This window comes from Rhipicephalus microplus, chromosome 3 (genome assembly GCF_043290135.1).
Source record: "Rhipicephalus microplus isolate Deutch F79 chromosome 3, USDA_Rmic, whole genome shotgun sequence".
NCBI lineage: Eukaryota > Metazoa > Arthropoda > Arachnida > Ixodida > Ixodidae > Rhipicephalus > Rhipicephalus microplus.
Genome location: NC_134702.1, coordinates 13,349,227 through 13,370,821, shown reverse-complemented (window position 1 = coordinate 13,370,821; position 21,595 = coordinate 13,349,227). Strand labels below are relative to the sequence as shown.

Genomic DNA, 21,595 nt, shown 5'->3' with positions numbered 1-21,595 from the left:
AGTAAAGTGAATGTTCTCCCACAGAGAAAAGGGGAAAAATGCACACAAGAAAATCCAAGTTTATTCTAGGATTTGAATATGCTCAAGCGATTTATGATGCACAGTCACGTGCTCCGGTTCAGCTAACCCTAAAAAATGCCATCAAGGGGAGAGGTGGAATTGAATAAAACTTTTTTATTTGTTGACCTACAGCAATGCAATTTGGCAGGCATACTCATAGGTGTCTCGAATAGGGAAATATGCAGTTTCATCATGATATCTTCAGTAGTTCTCAAGTTACCTAATGCTACATGGTCCAATTACATGGTCTGCTCGTGGAAAGCCCAGCGCTGTAACAAAACATGCCAGGAAGCTACGAATGGTGTTGATCTTTACTCAAACGAAAGCTACAGGGTATGGCACTCTCAGAATTCTTTAATATGTTCTTTTTTTTTAGAGATCATCGTGGCTGCCGACACACAATGTCAGAAACAATGGCACGGACAAATCATCGTCTAAAAAAAAAAAACAGGGTCATAAAACAGAAATTGAAGATTGCTGTATCCACAAGCAGTGTTCAGGGATTCAGGAAAAAAAAAACAATCAAAATCGGTCCAGTCATTCCCGTGCTACTCTTTCCACGAGCAATGCGCAATGTCCAAAACACACTTGTGAGAAAAAGCCTGTCGAAGTTTTCGACAGGCTTTTTTCAAAGTTTTCGACAGGCTTTTTTCTAAGACACCTAAATACTGTGATCTCAGGTTTGTCTTGTGATATTTGACTTCGTTTCATGATTTACTCCTTTTCATGATTTACAAAGAACAAGTATGGATTTCAAACCAAGTTCTTTGTATGAAGGAGTGGTGTGATAGGTATGACAGAAAAGATTGTAATTGAATAAAACCATATACTAAAATTATTACACATATTTTTGTGCTGAAGTTTGTAATTAGCATAATTAAATACTCGATTACATATATTCACTGAACTTTTCTTTATTTGGAGAGAGGTTTATTGCATCAAAAAAATGGATCACACCACGACGGCCTATGCCTTCTTTCCAAATAACAAAGTTATGGGCAGAAGACTTGTGGCACAGGAATTTTTAGCAGTATAATTAATGACGCAAAACGCGCGTATGAAAATTCGTGCCCCTGATTCATACATGCTCTTTTGCCGCTCTAGTCGTGAAACGCATCATCATACAGCCGGTCACAGAAACTCTAATCTACAGCAATTCATTAACCTCGGAACATTCATAAACGTTCGTGGCGATATCAAGCACGGCTCCAAGCACGTCTGAATCGCATCTCAAAAGCTTATTGAAAGCACTCCATATGACCGTGGGGTGCGCGGCCGTGTGGACAATGCAGCCGGCGCGTAATGCACTTGCCGGCGGCGTTCGTTGACGATGTGCGAACTGTGCAACTACGATGACGAAAAATCGGTGCGCACTGAGCTTGGCATCGCATTTTCGAATGACGACGCGCGAAACTGCTAGCCGCTGTTCCGAGCAATCCTTGGCAGTAAAAAGGGGGGGGGGGGGTGACGAGCTTGACTGTGTTGCCCGCTGCTGCCGATGCGTGAAATGGCCGTACAGAGGAGCTAGCGAGTGATCTGCTACATTCCTTGCGAAGAAGCACGTCGTCAAGAGTGCGCTTGCGCATCGTTCCTGCCCACAGTCTCGCTGTCAGCGGAGTTAGGGCTAAAGCTGACTTCGATGACGCGCCGCAGTCGCAGACCGCACGCCCGCTCATAGTAATCTGATCGTGCATCCGGTGCGGCCACTCGTAGTAATCAGATCGTGCCGCCGCTTACAGCTTTGTTGCTTGCGAAGAAGCACGTCGCCACGAATGCGCTAGCACCTCGTTCCTGCCCGCACAGTCTTGCTGTCGGCGGAGTTAGGGCTAAAGACGACTCCGATGACGCGCGGCGCTCGTAGACCGCGCGCCCGCTCGTAGTAACCTGATCACGCAATTGCTTACTGCTCGTAACTAAAGCGTAATTATATCTTAAGTGATCATCAAGCCGTGAACACGTCATGAAGTAGCAATTTTCGAGAGCCATGTCCTCGCGACGCACAAGCAGCAGACGACGATCTCTCGGAGCAAGCATCGGGCCAATGGCGAGGCGAGCCGAGGCAACATGGCGGCCACGGCCAATCAAGGGCCTCAAAACGACCTTCAAACATTTGCTTTTTGTGCGCTTGTTGTTAAAGGGAGGAGCCAGCTGAGGCGGAAAAGTTAAACACGGAGAAATGCTCTTTCCGATAAGCCCAAGAAGCCGGCTCCCGGCCCAAGCATCGCGAAGCTACAATTTTTCGAAAATTGCTGTTTTCTCGCCATTTCCAGAAATAGTTTTGCTACCTAGGTGGGCGAAACGAATTTTCTGAAGCACTTCTGTGCGGTTTTCAGTGTAGATATTTTGGAACCAGATAGAAAAGGGGTTCCAGAAACTGAAAACTCGAGTTTCAAAAAATCGATTTTCTTGCCATTTTTCGCGATCACAAAGCCGCGTCCCGACCCTTAATCGATCCAGTCGAATTTTACACTAGGAAAATTTCAATTATTCAAGAGAATGAAACTGTACAGTTCTGTGGTATTGCAGGAACGATGCCTAGTTAAAATGGTAAATTTCTAGTTTGATATTTGCACAACTAAGTTAATTCAATCCATTAAAGATAACCTTCTTACCTTGGTTCTTTTGGTCCACCTTGGAGTTGATTATGCAAGACATTTCTTCTGGCCATGTCTGGTCCTTGTTCCTCACTGAAAAGAAAAAAAAAGGTGAGAAAAAAAGAAAGGAGTAAATAAAAATACATGGCAAAGTGGCTAACAACGCTGAGACTAGAATATTCAGAAATTAACAGATGGTTAACCAACACATGGGTCTTTGAAATACTGAAGGTTCTACCTTAATTAACTTTTTTTTATTGTTATTACCCACGGTATATATTTAGCTCCAGAAAGAAAGTTACCTCAACAACCAAAACATATTATTCCCCTTTCGTTTTGATGGCCTCAAAAAACTGTTGCATGGTTCCAATGCAACAGTTGATGTCATCGTAAGCACAAGACAGTCCATAGCATGAGCATTTGAGAATTTACTAAATTAAAGCTCACCTTCGATAAGAATTTGTTCTCCATCTTCAATGCCAAGCTGCTCCAACGTAAAGCCTTCTTCTTCAAGTGGAGACAGATTATTCTTGCAGGAAGGAACAATACAAAAATAGGTTAAAACTTGAAGCCATCAACACAAAGGAAAAGAACTCAAGATGCTCAGAAGGCAACTCACAAAAGCGTAATGTTTGAACACAACTTCCTTCCTCGCATTCTAAATAAATGTGCCGCATAACTTTGTTCAGGCCATGCGACTTTGCAATAACTTTGCATTCACAGATAAATTAGTCACGAGAAAGAGGTCAATCAGACATTAAGGTATCAGAAAAATGAAAAACACATGGCACAAGGTGCGAATCTATGACATATTTTCCAGTTGCCAGAGATTGTGCGGTTTGAAAGTGCTTGTTTTCATGCGAGGGGATGCATAAGTAATGAAAGCCAGGAAGCAAACGTGAGAGGCTCACCTCGTCTTGCAGCTGCCAGAGACGCGTGTCCTCTGGCCTTAGGCGCAGCCTGGTGCAGAGAAAATCAAACACCTGGCGCAGAGTGGATGTCCTACTGAAGGATGCTTGGTAAGCCAGGTACCTCTTTGGACTTGTGCTAGGCTGGCCAGGGGCTACACCACCTACTGCACACAAAAAGGAATTACCACAATCCACCAGTGCATAGACTTTAGACTGCTACAATAACTGCAGCAGTACGTGGAGATATTAGCAAAAGCTAAGATGTTGCAACTCTTGTTCTCACAGTGTAAGCCTCAAAAGCATTGTCTGCACAAAGCACCGATTTAAATATGTTCATTTCCTCAGCAAAAAATGTTTTATGCCTAGCATGCCAGCACAGGAGAGAATTTTTTTTTCCTGCTCTGCCCATCCTTTGAACACATCATTACGCATGCACACGCATCGAGGAAAAACCGGATGATACTACTTTGAAACGCTTGCAGTACGGACACTGTGCAATGCGGCGGTTATCTTGTAATTAGGCAAGTTCCTGGCATGAATTAAACATATCCACTAGGGCCAGTGCAAATGTTGGAATTCCTGATAAGTGTGCTGCCAGGCCTTGAGAGCTATTTCTGACAAAGATGTGGTGATTTGACCACTTGAGCGACGCAAAAAGTGTAAATTTGTATTTTTCAGACGATTTTGCAATCTTTAGCTAGGGAGTCTGAAAAATCAGACATTGTCTCTTTGTCTACAACATGGAAGTTCGAAAGCAGGTGGCTCTATAAAAGCCCCCAAGGTTACCACTACTTGTGTGCAAATAGCTTTTCTGATCCGATATAAATTTCACCCCAGGTTGTCTGTGCACCTTCCGTCTGCAATAGTGCTTACCGTAGGCCGATGCTACACTTCCAACCATCGTCGTCCAGCTGCTGTTATTCGGTTGTCGGGGTCCACACTGTGCCTGCTGGTGGCGCCACAGCCGTAGGCATGGTGGGTACAGCTCCAGCTCTGGTGTGCTGCCACCACTGCGAATGCACTGTCTAGGCAGAGCGGGTGAGCCTCCATACCACTGGAACAGCGCCCGCCATATTGCCTCTGGCACAGCCTCGAAGTCCCTACCACGGGTCAGTGGACGTACAAGACGCCCACCTTCACCAGTCAGAACTGCTGCCTGCACACAAAGGTGGTGGAAGTTGAAGACCACGTCTGTCAGTGGAAGTGGAAATGACTAGCAAGTCACCATCAGAAGCCCACAGCAGTGTTAATGCTACAATGCTGGCAGTTGAAGGGGTAGTGGCACAAAAATTTTGGTTTGGATTTTTTTTATGCTGCAATATGGCACTGGGGCCCTGTTAGCCATAACACAGAACACCCCTTGCTGCAGAATGCGACATAATTACTTGAAGTCTACTTATTACTGACCAGTCTCAGTTTTGGTGTGGCAGAGCTCAGAAAACAAGCCAAATGTGCAACTAACGCCACCTAGCGTCTTAAATGGCACACAGGACTGCGACGCGTGCCACATGTGCTGTGCCATCATTGTCGCTATCGTTGTCTAGAGGCAACAACTTGTTTCCACACTTTCTGCATGTTTACCATAGGTATGAACTTGGGAGCAGCCGCTGAAAGCAGCCCGATTGCACAAGTACGGCAAAAGCACCATGGCAACTATGACGTGATAACAGCTGCGCCAGCTAGGAGTTCAGTCGCAGTTATGACGCCTCAAAAGTTGAGAGTAACTTTCAAGTCATCTGAGATGATGCCAATGTCGCAAGAAACTGCACATAGCACTGGATTGCACATGTGAACTTCAAAATTCTACATGTTATCTCCCAAGCTATATTTGCTGTTGAGGTTTTGTAGAATGAAGTAAGAGGTCCCGGAGGCCATTTCGACAGAGAAATTTTTTGTCAATATCCCTTTAACATCAAAATGAGGGTCATTCACAGTTTTGCACTTACCTTTACGCTGTTGGGGACAACAAGACCAGAGTTGTCAATTGATGGCGGTCGCTGTACAAATGCTGGAACCACTTTTCTAGATACACTTGGAGACGGGTTTAATGATGACGGACATGAAGATTCTGGACACTGCATTTAAATGAAAGAAATGAAGAGCAGTCACTACCAGAAAACCAAACACTGCAACAGAATACGCTACTTGTGCCTTTTTTATGCAGTTGTGTGAAAGGAAACTAGAATAACCCATTAGAGTACAAGCACTCAAATAAAAAGTTTTAAAAACAAAATACCTTCTGCATTTTGATTGATCTCTTATGTCACTTTTAAAGGATGGCTGACTTCACATCACTATGGCTGAAACTAAACATTTCAAACTACATGCTCTTTTATTAAAGAGATGCTAACAAACTCTGCCTAACACTTCCACAGATGAAAACACTAAATTTTAAGAAAACAGGTTACTGCTGGACTTTGTACACCTGTACTTGAGAATTGTGTTCTCACAAATAAAATTCAAGACTCCTCGTACAAATATTGCGGCTGTAAAATGGCTACTTAATAACCTATCGCAAGGAAAATACATGAGTGTTTGCCAGTTGGCAAGTTTATAGTCATGTTTCAGAAGCGGGTGAAAAAAACAACAACAAAATGATGCTGAAAGACAAGCTCCCCAAGCTGATTTTGTCGGAGTATTGACTTGCGGCTTTTGCAAACTAATTTTGCGAAGTGCATAAATGATTGGTTTTTTAGTAGAAAACTCCCAAGAAACCCAACAATAAGCATAATGCAAGCATCAATGCTATGTCTTTTATTTCTCTTTTCTTCCTTCTACCTTTTCTTTTCTCTTGTTCCAGTTGATTCCTTTCTCTTTCGTTTTTTTCTTCTGTGCTTCTTTTATGTGTTTTCATTAAAAGCCACATGTATTGACATGATATATGCACCTCCATTGCACACATGTCATGTTAAGCTCAATAGGTGTGCTGACCGCAGCTTAATTAATTGCCAAATAACTAGGCCCTACAGAAAAATGTACAGCTATCCTCATTCCTTGAATGTACGATGCCAAAAGCAAACTTTTTGTTTATACATTTAAAGCTGCTCATAGCAGACCTTCATATAATGAATTCCTTGATATAACGAAGTTTTTCTATTTCCCGCCGTTACTCCATAAAAGCAAATGTATTTGCGACCTCTATGTAACAAAGTAACAGCGTTTCTATTTCCCGCCGTTACTCCATAAAAGCAAATGTATTTGCGACCTCTATGTAACAAAGTAACAGCGGGAGACATCCTTGGTATAATAAATTTTCACCAATGACAAAATAGGAATTCTGCCCCGGATTTTGTCATTTTGGCACGAGCATGCATCTTCTGCAGTTGCACCACCTATGCACGAAGCTGTGGCAGTGCGCAGGGCCCCGCTCGTGGCCCCGGCAACTCCCAGGCGAGAGCGAGCACTCGTTATTGCGCAAGAGTGTGCGCGACGTAGGCCTGCCCGCACGAGCCGGCATTGCCGCAATTTTTGCGCCGCAGGTGCATGCGCGGATGCGCCCTCCCCCTCGCTCAAAAAAAAAAAAAAAAAGAGAGAGAAGAAAACTACTTTTGCGTTGGCAGTACCATGAATTTAATCAGCGTCACATATGTGGGGCCACGCTGCATATTGCGGGCTCTTTATCAAACAGTTTTGCGTGGTATCATTGTCATTTGCTCTTCGTTTTCGACGCCATGCGCGCATGCTTAGTTTTACGGCGTGCGCGTGGTGCGGCCCCTCCGAGGACATTCAGCTTTGCCCTTTTTTTTCCATATAAAGACAACCGTGGCCGCACTACCGAGGCAATGTCAGATTATGTGCTGATTCAAACTCTGCGGCACCATGGTGACAGTGACTGATCTTCAGAGGTGAACGCATCATGCGCTTGCATTTTGCGTCACGGCGCGAGTTCAAGGAGCCTTTGTGATTAGCCGTTTAGCTCTGGCAATAAACCGTAATGTTATACGAAGTAAGGCTGGCAGCCAACTCTTGTGGATCCGATATCACAAAACTGAAAAAACGTTGGTGTAAGCAAATTCGACCGCTTCATGGAGAAGTGCTCTTTTCACACAGCCTCGTAGCGTTAAAAGAGCACTTATGCTTGCCGAAATAGCACACACGCCAGCGATCGTGACCTTGCTCGTAAAAGCAAAGTTCACCGTTGCTACTCGAGAGCCTCCAACCTTGCGTATTTTCATGCTCGTTTAAGAAAGGTGACTTCCTTTCTGTTTGAGCATTCAACAACAGTTCTAACACGCGGGGAGATGTTATCGTATGCGCTCTACAGGCGATAGAGATTTTTCTGAATTTTTTTAAAGAATTTGTCAATTTCATTATATCCAGGTTTAAATGTAGCCAATTCTGAGATGAAGAATACAAAGAAATTATGTGTCGGCCAAGTTACTGCATGGCACACACTAGGCGCAGCCGTACCAAGTGCTAGGCAACACGAGATGCCGTATGAGGTGCTCATGATTATGATAGTATTCCAGTCAATGGGGAGGATATTTCACACCCCTGAAAAATGGAGGGAGGCGCTTGCTCGAGTAGCAATGCTTTCTCAGGATTTTGCAGTACATTGCCATGATCGCTGCAGTCATCCCAGTCATTGCACACATTGCCGCTGCAAGAATTAGGGAAGATAGTTTCCAAAAAGGTAGAAGAGTTAAGTCATTATTTTCTGCAAGATGTTGAGCTGCAAATGTGAATACAATGCTCATTTCATCAATGCTTGTGGCCTTGTACAATGCAACACACGAAAATACAGTTTATTAGCCCTAATTTTTTTTTTTTTACATGTGGCCCCAAAATTGGCAGACCTCCCCGATTTTAGACAATGGAGTGTGCAGACTGAGACACAAGTTGTGCAACTTTCATGACTGAAGAACTCTGTTGCTCGCTTGATATTCATAAACGTGCACACACAACTCTATTTCCAACTAAGTATTTTAGAGAGCGAGTTAAGCACTTTTTCTGGTTCCTGACCGAAACATGCCAGGAACAAGTGTACCAGTGTCCTAAGCATATGGTTTAATGACCAGGCGTGAACAGGAGCGAGCGTCTCCATGGTAACAGTTTAAGCATGGTAACACACCTGGAGAGCAGAGGACAACCGGGGGCACTTGGGTGAGCCTGGCACACTGGGGCAGTTGGCAGCAGGGTCAAATGCAATCACGGGGTCAACCGAATGATGGCTGTCAGTGGCGAGGCTAGTGACACTGGCCAGCACAACGCTTCCATCATCGGTCGCTGACCGAGCGACACTCGATTCCACTTTGCGCTGGAGACGGCTGGTCACCTTGACACCGCTGACACCGCAGGATGTGGTGCTACTCCCTGCCGCCTGCAACTGCCATCCATGTGAACCTTTGAAGCTTGTACACTCCGCACGGTGTGTCCACAGGAAAGCGGAGTCCAGTTTCGAAATTACAATCAATAAGTTGGGAAACTACAACACAGCAGACGCTCACTTAAAGGGGCACATGGGTCTTGGAAGCTAAAAAATAGTGATCTTCCTGCTTGGTCTCACAAAATTCTAGGCTTGTAGGATGCATAGTTTTGCCAGGAGAGAATATTTACTTCGTGAACTATCTAGTTTCACTCACAGGAAATGCCCTAACTGTCGATGCAGAGAGAAAGAGGGGGGTCTTCAGTAGCTTTTCAGGCAGCTGCTAAGTAGAGGCCGAGGGGAAAGCCGCACCCAGAGTATTCTCCAGGAGCCTTCTGAGCCACTGGCAGTTGTAATTGTGCTCATGCAGAAGATAAAGAGCTTTTTTCACATGGTCATTAGTTTTTCCCATTTTTCTCAGAGCACTTTTCTGGGCTGTCCTCACTTTTCTGGGTGGCTGTTGTCACCCTTCTAATCACCCAATTCTAATAGGATTTTTTTTTCATGTGATAGCTAGGCTTCCAGCCAGAGAGTGCAAGGTGCCTATTAGTACGGTGTTTCTTCACCGTGAAAAATTTTGAAAATCTGGGCAAACAATAGACAATGAATTCATGTTTCATATTTAATGTTTTAGCTTTTATAACTTGGGATAAAATAAGAGTAGAAACATGAAATTATGCTTGTTGCATTCATTAGTCATTTAGGAATATATAAATGTAACATTTAGCTTTCTTATTGTAATACATTTTTTGCCAGTCAGCCCAGAAGTAAAAAACAGGAAAACTGTATAATTTTTTTTTCTGCATGAGATACACAAAAACTAGTTGCATATTTGTAATCAGCATATTAAATTACATATTACCTGCAATTTTCATTACTCTAGCAGTAGTAGCAATAGATGTTTCACACAAAGCCAGCGTGCCTCCTTAAAAAAAATCATGAAGGGACCAGGGAAATATGTTCCGTTTCACAGGAGTCACATTTACTGAGATATGAATAAGGCTTCATAATTCAAATATGAAACTAAATCATATTAAAGGCAGTTGCTTCATTTAAGTGGCAACTCCGTTTGATGCGAGTCTATTTGAAACCCAGGAACTGTGTTTCTTTTTTTATTTATATACATTTTTATGGATCACAGAAGGGAGTGGATCAAGGGGCTCACATCATTATTGGACACTCCCTAAGAAGCCATGGAAAGCATAAAGGTGATTATTTGCAGTTCCTAATTGTATGAGTAATAATTATAAAATAAATAGAAGGGCAAATTGGGTGAGAAAATCCCATGCCATCAAGGACTAAGGCTACAGCTTTTGAAAATGATAAAGTATTAAGATGCACTATCTGAAGGTTTTAAGTTCAGTTATTAGAAATAAGACATTTTTTTTTTGCCTACTAAAACTACAAATAATGTTTTTACCCCCTGCATAGTTTTACTGTCTGTTATTGGGTATTACTGACAGCATCTATGCAGCATACTTGATGCGACATGTGCAAGAAGAAAAGCGCACGGGTACATTTCGTTATACTTCAGAGCCAGTTGAAAGAAAAGCAGTAGTGTCCTCCAGCATGGCTCTAATTAGCTGGTGTGAGCTACATTAAAAGCTCGGCAGGCAAATTTTTTTTTTTTTATTTCACCCCAATTCAGGATGCAGTTGTCGTAGCCAGGAACTAAACCTCCAGCCAATGATATCTTAGTTTCACACTTTGTAATTGTGTATACAAAACGGAGCTCTTTCCTGCAAGTCAAGATTTCAGCACGGAAAGAGTCCACTGATGACTGAGTTACGAATTAGGACCAAAAGAAAAAAACAATTATTCATAAGCACTTACCTTGCAGTCCACATAGTCATTCCATGACTTCCACCAGTCTATTGAAATGAGGTAGAGCATTTGGCCGGGCTTTAGACCCCTTCGCTCTTCTCTCCTGAGCCAACTCCTGTAAATGAAAAAAAGAAAGAAAAATACCATGAAGAAAACATTCCTATCTTTTGTTTTTATGGATCAGTGCTAATGAATTTGTGTTTTATTATGACTGTGTGCAGCAGTAATAAAGAAATCAATAAATAAAAAAATCAATGAGTTTATTATTCGTAGCAGTCTCTTATTTACAAGGTAAAATTGAAGAAAACATCCTGTCAGTTTTTTTTCTCAAAGAACAAAACATTTATAACAATAGCAAGGTTTATTAGATTCTGCTTGAACTCTCTGGACCATGTCCTCATTTATATGTGGCATGATGAATGATGGCATGATGGCATGACACATTGGCATGATGCAATATTCAAGGTAAAGCCTGCTGGGAAAAAAAAAAGAACGGAGTGCTGCAGGAAATGTTACAGGTGTATACTGCAGTCAAGAACTGTTTACTCATCAGCACACGGTCACATGACACACAGTCACATGACAACAGTTAAGCACGAATATATTTTGCTCAATGACCGCAAACAGACACCGACATAAAAATGGAGCAACGCAGGAGTAGGCAAGCAAACGTGCTGTGCCACCTCTTGCTTCAATGCACCTAAGCAGCAGCATGAAATTGCCCAGTCTGCGTATCGACCACAGAATATTCTCAAGGAAGAGCAGTGGCACACCTGTGTGCTCAGCTCCACGAAAGAGAAAGCATGGCTACCAAAAGCAGCCTGTGGGAGATGCGCACTCGACCACAAACCTCCCACGGCCATGCACTGAAAGGCAGTGAGCATCAAGCCACCTCATTTCCCTCTTGGCTCAACTTAAGCGTAATTTACGCAGAGCATGATGTCGTTTAATCCCAACAGGGTTTTTAATGAAACATCATGGCAACACTAACAAAAAAAATTATTGCCGGGAGTGTCCATACAATTGTTAGTACTGATTACAACTTAAAATACAATAAATAAATACAATAAATACAATTAATAAATAAATGAACATGTGATCATGTACCCTTGCAGGGTAAATATCAAACATACGGCAGTTATCTTGTAAGCAGGAAAATACAGCATACAAGTTATATTTCTCAAGAAAATTACAGCCATTACCAGTGCATGCATTTTGTGGCTTGCAGTAATAAAAATGCAAAAGTGATGGAGTGCTTCATTGTGACCCATTTTTGCCATCTGCAATGATGAGTGATGTTCTAGACGGTGAAAAATAAGTCTGGCTGTCGACATATGGTTTCAATGCTCAATTTAAAATGGGCTCGGCAGTTTCGCTATCAAGCATAAACAAGCTCTACCCTTTCCGGAAACTGCCACAAAAAGCCTTTTTATTGATAGGTGCTACAATATTTTGTTACAGTCGCATAAATTTCAAGTCCCAATTTCATCATCATCATCAGCCTGACTACGGCCACTACAGGGCAAAGGCCTCTCGCATAACCCGCCAACCAACCCGATCTTGTGCTTTCTGCTGCCACGTTATACCTGCGAACTTTTCAATTTCATTAGCCCATCTAATTTTCTGTCTCCCCCTCCTGCATTTGCCCTTTTTGGGAATCCGATCAGTGGCCCTTAATGAACAGCGGTTATCCTGCCTAAGCGCTACGATATCCTTAACCCCCTTTCATTCCCTGATTTACTCTCCTCTCTTAAGGTTACACCTATCATCTTGCCAAGTTCAATTTACGGTGTTACGGACAATGCAGGCCTACCTGACGATGTCGCCTTCCTCCTCCCTTGAAGATGGTCGCAGACCAAACACAACATGGCACACCTACGAGATGACAGAAGTGCATGCACACAGGTTATGAATGTTATATCCTGCCACTGCAATTGAACCGGATGTAAATTTTAAAGAAACAAAGCCACCCGAGTTAACTCACTTGAAACATTAGGTTGAGCAAACTGATGGTAAGGTTGTTGCCGACGGTCCATACAAGGTACTCGTCCAGGGTAATGAAACCGGTCTGTCGATGCACACAGAAAAATAAGCAAGAATTTAGTAAAAAGTTGCATGTGGGTGATTCTACAAGAGATTGTACACGCTTGTATAGACAATATTTTTCTTTTGCCTAGTTTTTTATATGTTACGTGGTATATTTGAGGTGCACGGAACCAAAAATTTTATTTCCAAATACTAATCTTAGCTAGTAAATAAAAAATATTTGAAGGTGGCAGCATCAGCGTCTCGCTATTCCTTGCCGCAACCATTTCCCGATTTCCCAGACGAATTAAATGCACACTGTGAACGTTGTGTCAAATGTTTTTTCTTCTTGCTATAATACGCATCACAGTAAATTACATCCATGCTTTTTTTAAGCTTTTTTGTAGAACCAAGAACTTCGGAAAAAAATGGCAAACTCGATCAAGATAAAAAAAAAAAAAAGTACCTTTGATGCACCTTGGCACATTTATTATTTCATGCAAAAATTTAAAAAGAAAGTGCCAATACAGAGCAATATCTTTTCAACATTTATGCGAAAGATTGTTTTCCTTGCCGCAGCGTAATAGGGAAAAAAAAATAGTCGAAGTGAGTTTTTTAAAATAACGTCAGTTTCAAAAAAGAAAAAAAGTTCATAGTTCCAATTTTAACAAAAATTTTGTAATGAAGTTCGATTACGTCACTCAATAAATAGTTTCAATATTACATGTTTTCATTTTCTTTGTTCAGGAAATACAGCGGGCAAAAGTGGTCTCCGCTGAGGGTGCTTGGTTTATGGTCTTTACTAGTTGTCCAGGAGCCTGTACTCTACAAAAACTTCCAATTCTAATGTTTTGCAGTAGCAAAACAACTTCATTCTAATAGCTTGCATTGAACAAAATTATATTGAGATTTTATAGGATCTGGGGTGCCTCCTGCACGACAGGCCAGAGGACAGGCACCCTCCAAAGTGATAATGTGCGGCCAGTTTGCAGCCTATAATGTGAACTTGCGCCAACATTATTTTGTTACCAAGACCATGTGAAGCACTGCGAGATGTTTTGGATGACCTTGCCAAAACTAGCCAGGCGCACACAGTACAGCTTATGTAATCGGTGCCGAGAAAGCCTTATCCATAGCTGCCTGCTTCCATAAAGAGCAGGTGTGCCGTTATAAAGGTGCTTTTGCACTGCCTGTTTCCCTTGCATGCCGTGCAGTAGATTCGGAGACCTTCAAACACGTAGTGCAATGCACAATCTATGTAAATAAGCTTTTGGAAACATTACCTAAGCCATCTACCAAGCCATTCATTTTGTTTCCTGTTTTCACCCATCGCGCGTCACTCTCAAATAACTTCTTGCTGTATTACCTTGTACCCAGCGTTTCTGCTGTTAGAAAATGTGCAGGTCATTTTTTACATCACAAAACCACCACGCCATTATGAGAGACGCTGTAGCGAAGGGCTCCGGAAATTTGGACCACCTGGTGTTCATTAACGTGCACCTAAATTTAAGGTCCCTCGCCTCTACCATTTTTCCACCATCGAAATGCGACCTTCCCGGCTAGGATAGAGAACTGCACAGGGGCACTGGTTGTGCCAGACAAATTTTGTCCTTCAACACACAGGGTGGGCCACACGTTATCAGAGTAAAAACTTTAGAGGGTCCTCTTTTTAAAACCTGTAACCGCTAGGCGTTCTTGAGTCATGACAGCGCCATAGGAGAAGCGACAGAATGAATACGACACAGTTCAGTACAGTCGTCTTGACTTAGTACAGCTGTTCATTATGCACAATGCATGGGGCTTATAGCTAAGACCGAATATTCTGTGCCGAATATTAACGCATTCACAAGAAGATTGCCAGAAAAAAAAAATTTCATTGCGCAAATGTTTTGGACGTTGAGTCTACTGAAGCTACTGCCAGAGGCTCAGGCTATTCGTGGAACCAATGAGGTTTGCCAGCACTGTTTTACGCACTTCAAGGAAATCATCTCTTCATCCGGCAAGAAGCCCGATCAAATAAAACCTTTCCGAGTGATAACTTTAAACAAATTTTTCCGAGCACCACAAGAAGAGTTCGATTCTGTTTTGAATCCAAGAATACAAAACGCATTCTCTTGTCATTGTCATAATAAGAGATGCACGTAAATATTTCTTAGCTTGTACCAGCCGTTGCCTGCTATTTTCCTTCTTTTTTTTTAAGGAACGGCGTAAGTGTTCACAAACCAAAAGGCGTCATTACCGCACTGACGGCAGCGCTTTAGCAAGGCCACTTTGGCCCACTGTATTTCGTGAACAAAGAAACTGAAGACATAATATATTGAAACCATGTATTGAGTGGCATAAGCGGACTCCGATAAAAAAGTTTTGGTTAAAATTGGAACCGGAACTTTTTATCTTCTTTTTCGAAAATGAGCTTTTTTGAAACAACTTGCTTCTTTAACTATGCATATTTTTTTCCGCTATCACTCTGCATCTAAGAAAAAAATCTTTTGCAGGAACGTTGAAAAGATATTGCTCTAATTGGCACTTCTTTAGAAATCTTAAGAAATGCACCAAGATGCATCAAATATGCCGAACATCTTTATTTTGGCCCAGTTTTCCATTTTCTTTCAGAATTTTTTTTTCTTTCTGGAGACATGTTAGAAAAAGCATGGATGTATTCACTGTGATGCGTATTAAAAAAAAGGAAAAATTCCGACACAACATTTAAAAGCGCATTTAATTCGCCTGAGAAATCGGAAATGTTGTAAAAAGCAATGGCGAGACACGCGTGCCGCCACTTTCAAACATTTTTTCGGCACGCTGGGATCAGTTTTTGGAAATAAAATTTTCGGTTCTGCGCACCTCAAATATACCCACATAAGAAAACAGACAAAACAAGAATATCATCCGAACACGTGTGTTTGGTCTCTTGTGGAATCGCCCATGTTATGCGGATGCACATAATTTTCAAGTGCTACACAAGTAGAAGCTTACTCATGTACTGCATGGCAATACTCTCGTACAATGCAATCAGTCACTCATTATGCTGTAAGACATGTCTCATCTACAACATATGATTAAGTAAAAATTAATTAACAAATGAAAAAGAAATCTGGCATGAATATGAAATTGTCTACACTGCTTAAGCCTTTAAAGAAAAAAAAAACTGGTTGTAGCATTTCAAACGAGAGAAAAACAAACCTTGCTGGGGTCATGCTTGTCAAACACTTCTTCAATCATTGGCTCCACATGTGTCTTTGCAGGAGTCATTTGCAAGTGGAACAGCTGAAAACGAAATAAATAAGCGCTTGTAAACCCAAACAATATTTTGAATGAAAAAAACAAAACATTAAAAACTTACTTCGAGGTACCTCATCTGAAACTGGCCATAAAGTGCAAGTCAATATTATAATAAATTTATTTATTTGGAGTATGATGCAAAAGAGAATGTGGGCACACATCAATCTATCAACCTGTTCTTCACACATGCAAATGTGGATTTGCACTACCTGTTGATACAATGACACCTTACCAATTTAACACATGTCTATCCTTGAGCCAATGCCTGATGTTTTGAAACACATATGATCAAGAGTCACTGCAGCTTGAACATAAGAAGTCAAAAGAAACAAATAAACACATTTTCACATGTATAAGCCACATTAAATAACTGGTTTCACAGCAGCGTGAGCCATACTGCCATGAATCCAAACCAGATGGGGAAGATCGTTTATTGCCTGCATTTCATGTTTTATTTTTTTCAATCCATTACAACAGGTTGTAGCACTGAGCATAGAGACTTAAAATATACCACAAGAAATGTGCCAAAATGTGCTAAAAGCACACAAGTGTACTGTTTTCAAAACAAATGTAGAGTAAAATGAAACATTACAGGTGAGAAAAGCACCTCCTGATTATTTGGTATTCAGCTCTATATTCAAAGCTATGCTTTTGTATCTTATTCACATTCGAAAAATTTATTTTGCACCATTGCTATATACTTTACTAAGACTGCAAATATTCATATACATTTAAAGAGGCAGACTGGTTTTAGACATTTTTCGCTTATTTTTACAGTGATCTTGATCAAACTGCACAAGATTATGCAGTTTTTTTTTTTTTCAGATTTCAAATATTTAATTATTATTCTTGTAACTCATCTTGTTCATGAGATAACTTAAATTGAATGCCTTGTGTTTGAGGCCACAATAGAAAAAAAAGTGCCTAATTAAAAGTGATACTTAAAATATGCCAATATAGACTAATTACTAGATTGAAAGTATGCAAAAGTTTTTTTTGTTTTTGGGCCTTTCTTGGTTATTTTACAGCAAAATGAACTATCTGTTTTCAAAAGCAGTTGTCATTGTGTTACAATTTTATTGAGTAATTAATTAAAAATATTTGTGCTCTAAATTCTGCTCCCATGCTTGCATTCCACACACATAGAGGTTTTCATTGCAAAAAGAATTATTGTTTTACCTGCCCTAGCTGCAGAGATATTGAGGCCTCAAAATAGAACAGTCGTAAATTTACTTTTTGAGAAAAATGGAAAAAACTGACAAGACACATCTTGTTCAAAAAGCAACAATCATGGTGCACATGTTTTGCAATGCTCATAAGGCTCTCATAAATTAATAGCAGAGCTTCTAACATAGGTTCCGACAAATTACAAAGAAGCCTTGAAGACGGTTCCCCATTTTTTTGCAGGTTCTGCATGTTATTAACAGCACCGAGAATCTGGACAGTTAGAATGACATTACAAAAAAATTACCACATCCTGGTGCGTGAAAATTTGCAGAAAGATAGAAAAATGCTTACAGAAACCAAATATAAATTTTTAAAAAATGAATTTTTTGTCACTTTTTGGTCCCAAAGACCAGTCTGCCCCCTTAATAAACGTAAAAGTATAATCTAGCACAATACGATAAATATTAAAAATAAACTGAATGTGTTCCTGTCTGCGCAAAGCAGCTGAGGCTTCTTCACACTCTCTGCTACCTTCTCCGCTCTAAGTGTGCTCCACAGATTGCGTAATTCAGCACAAAATAAGCTCCGGTACGAAACAAGCACTGTAAAAGCCGGAATGTAGGTAGAATTTTTTTTTTTAAACGTGATGAAAAGTCGACTAGTCATATTCGAGACTCCAGCAATTCTTGCAGCGCCTAGGGGCAGTATAGAGAAGCTGCGTACTGAGGTCCAAACAGTCCAAGCGCCAGTTGTAAATGGTAGGAGAACGTTAGGATGGTGCCGCCCGTGCAGAAAAAACGAACGGCCAAGCATATTTATTTTTTTCAGGTGAGGCACCAGTGTCAACTTGTTAACTCGAACCGATTAAATGACCATTGTATCCAGTGACTACATGTTGGTGCGGCGCCCGAAGTATGTAAACAAATTTCGCAGAGACCCGGTGCGCCATGCGCATCACACACACAACCTGACCACTTGAACGCCGCTTGCGCTTGCGGGACCACTGGTGCAGGCTAAAATAAGATGCTCCACATCAACAACCCGCTCCCCTTTTACAAAGCAGTGCGAACTGCAATCACACAGCGGAAAACTCAATATTTGTGTTAGCGACAGCAGACGCAATGACCTCCGTGAATACGCCAAGCTGCAACTCCGCAGCGCCCTCTCATGTTCATTTGAGTTGCGAATACCGGTCATTGGCAGAAAAAAATGAAGCCTCGCAATAATGGGCTGCTGAAGTCAAAAGCCTCCATTGCCATCGTGAGCATCAGCAGCAGTGCCGTTGGGAAAGGTTAGGCAAGGCCTACAGTGTACTAGCAACGCCATTTTGTTTTGGTTATTTTTGTAAGTGTGCTGTATTCTTTTTCTATTTCTTTCAGAAACGAGTGGTAGTCTATGACAGTTTACGATAGGCCTTAACAAAAAAAAAGATGCTAAAGTGCACGGCAACCTGGCGGCACAATGGCAGTTCAGTGCATCAGAGAAAAGCGTTCGATACTGGAGGAGCCAAAAGCAGCACATCACATACTGCAGCAATTAAAAAAAAAAAAAAAAAAAAATTTCGTGGATGGACTTTAGAGCACCCCTAACTGGAAACTGCTCGCCAAATTCGTCTGGGGGCTGAGTGCAGGGTCGCTACCGTGACAGCGGAGTGCACCCGTGTGATAGCTATCGAGATAGCGCTCGACTCCGGGCACACGAGGGTGCAATTCAAGGCCTTTGTGCTGAAGCGGCGTACTTCTGAGTATTGAAAACAGACCGAAAATTTCGATTACAAGCTGATAGGGTATCAGCGCTTCGTCATCAGCTTCATCGACAGCATTGCTACATGATGGGACACATGGGAAACGCAGACAAAACTCCGTTCTGGTTCGATATGCCTTGGAACCGGACTGTGACCACTAAAGGATCCAAGCAAGTGAAGCTCTTGACAACGGGCAACGAGCATTTGAGATTTACTATGATGCTCGCCTGCACAGCCGATGGAAAGAAGCTGCAACCTTATATCATCTTCAAGAGAAAAGGTCTACCAAAAGAAGACTTTCCCAGGGATGTTATCATGAAAGTGAACAAAAAATGGTTCATGAATGAGTCCCTTATGCTTGAGTGGAACCGGCTAGTGTGAAATCGGCAACTCGGTGCTCTTTTTTAGCGACCAAGCATGTTGGTGCTCGACTCATTTTGAGGCCACCTCACAGCGGATGTAAAGAGAGCTCTGTCGGATTGCAATACGGGCCTTGTCATGATCCCTAGAGGACTAACATTAATCCTCCAGCCCCTGGACATAGTGCTCAATAAACCCTTCAAAGATCACGAGCGTGAGCTCTACAATGAGTGGATACTGGGCGCCAATCCCAAAACTCCCGCTGGCCGCCTACGATGTCCACCGCTCGGGACCGCTTGTGGCTGGGTGTCATCAGCTTAAAAATCTCTCCCGGAAAAAATGGTGTGCAAGCCTTTCCGCATTGAATGAAACAAAGGACGATGCACTCTGGGACGTAACTAGTAAGAAACAGATGTCGTCGGACTCAGGTTTGGACAAATCTGAGTGACAGCACTTTGTGGCCTTCTGGCATTGAACTACAGAAGATTAGTGTCGAAATAAAACGAAACGTCACCACAGTGCAGCTGGTTGTGCCACATATTTATGAAGGTAAGGGTGCGCCCGGATACTTTGTGCCACATATTTATGAAGGTAAGGGTGCGCCCGGATACTTTGCTATTTTTAAAATTTTCTTTTTCGAAGATTAAAGGTTGGGGGGGTCTACCTATATTCCAGTTTGTCCTCTATTCCAGTTTTTGCAGTAAGCTCAGTGAACAAGCTAACCATTCAGTCAATGAGTGCACATATTGGTGAACTGCAAAGTTTGCAACTTATGTGACGAAGGAGAACCTAGGGGCTAACCCAAAGAAAGCAAATTGCAATGACAATGCCTGTCTAGGCAGTACAATTAAAATGGTAATACTTAATTTACTATGGCACACAACCTACGCGGCTTCTCCGAGTAAAATTTCCATCTGTTTGGCAAGCAGCACAATATGTCAGCTCAGGTAAACCGTAAGAGAAAAAAAAGAAGAAGAAAAGCACTGAAAACTCTTGTGACACTATGAACAACTTTTTATGTTCATAAGACCAAAGCTAAGATTTTTTTGGCCGGAAAAGTACCCTGGTGTGCTTACTTATGTATGTCTGTGAGCTATATTAAATAGATTGCATAATTTTTACTTATAAAACATTTTCACGTCTTTTTTGGGGGGGATATTGCTTGATGTTACTTATGAGTAAACCATGCATATGTAACAAAACTGATTCTTTATTCACTCTATGGTCATGCAAAAGATTTCCTAAATGGAACCATCTAAAGAACTTAATTCAGCAATAAAAAATATTCCAATTTTTAGAGAGCACTTCGTGAAAAACTAGACCCTCCTATGGGGAAATCAAAGCCATGCTGACTCTGCGGAAACAGTGCTCTGCAGAAACAGGCCGAAGTATTCTCAAGCAGTAAATGTTCAAACTGGGTTTTCCGCCCTTCCGCACTGCGTGATATAACACAAACGCAAAGGATCACCTCGTCAGTTCTTTCTTCCTGGTGAAGAACCAGAAGGAGATTCAGCATGTTGGCCACCTCTTCCCGCGAAAGCATACCGTCCATGTCCTGGTCAAACACCTTGAAGCAGACTGCACAGCACGAAAAATGGAAGGCTTGCATCTCCCCAGCACAACAATTGGGAAGAAAAAAGTAGATTTCTCATGACTACTACACCCAAGCGACACGGCCAACTGCCAGTGGCAAGAAATAGTACTAGCACGCGATAGAGTAAGTATACACTCCGTATTAACATTTCCCCCCTTCTTTTTCTTTGTGAAATGTGATGCCAACACAAGCCCACTTCAGTTTACAGGGAACAAAAGACCTTGTGAGTTGTTTCCCAGTCAAAAAAAAATCCATGCATCATGAACAAGTTGTAGGTGAAAACTGTTTGGCACTATGCCATGACTGCCTCTACAGCCTTGACAATGAAGTGCAGCACGTAGTGCGCACATCATGAAATTGGACATTAACACTTCACTGTGCGAGTGTCCCACTGAAATTTAAGAAGAAAGCCAAATACTTACTACAAGTAAGATATGGCTACAACTGCACTTGAACCTCATTATAACCAAGCCACATCTGCCACCAAAATACTTCGTTACATCCAAGAATTCGTTATAAGCATATATTCTTGACACTGTATCTATGACAAAGCTTCACTTGCTCTGTTACGACCAATGATTCGTTATATTCAGGATCCCTATATCAAGGTTTGAGTGTACTACAGAAAATGACACTCGTAACGCAAGTACAGTAGACGCACCATAATTC

The 21,595-nt window shown here is 41.8% G+C and overlaps 1 protein-coding gene across 6 annotated transcripts in view; it reads right to left on the bottom strand.

Moving 5' to 3' along the window:
• The window catches only part of Usp32 (Ubiquitin specific protease 32), a 77,892-nt gene that overhangs the window by 42,061 nt on the left and 14,236 nt on the right, over nt 1–21,595 (bottom strand). For 4 of the 6 annotated variants that reach the window (XM_075888922.1, XM_037433185.2, XM_037433190.2 and 1 more), the window contains 11 exons: nt 20,801–20,910; nt 15,963–16,046; nt 12,739–12,822; nt 12,568–12,629; nt 10,764–10,869; nt 8,637–8,891; nt 5,512–5,640; nt 4,439–4,721; nt 3,566–3,729; nt 3,102–3,183; nt 2,673–2,747 (listed from right to left, as the gene is read on the bottom strand). In XM_075888922.1, the coding sequence (XP_075745037.1) occupies nt 2,673–2,747; nt 3,102–3,183; nt 3,566–3,729; nt 4,439–4,721; nt 5,512–5,640; nt 8,637–8,891; nt 10,764–10,869; nt 12,568–12,629; nt 12,739–12,822; nt 15,963–16,046; nt 20,801–20,910 (1,434 nt within the window). The remainder of the gene's footprint in view (nt 1–2,672; nt 2,748–3,101; nt 3,184–3,565; nt 3,730–4,438; nt 4,722–5,511; nt 5,641–8,636; nt 8,892–10,763; nt 10,870–12,567; nt 12,630–12,738; nt 12,823–15,962; nt 16,047–20,800; nt 20,911–21,595) is intronic. The other 2 variants (XM_037433186.2, XM_037433189.2) reach the window with 2 other exon arrangements.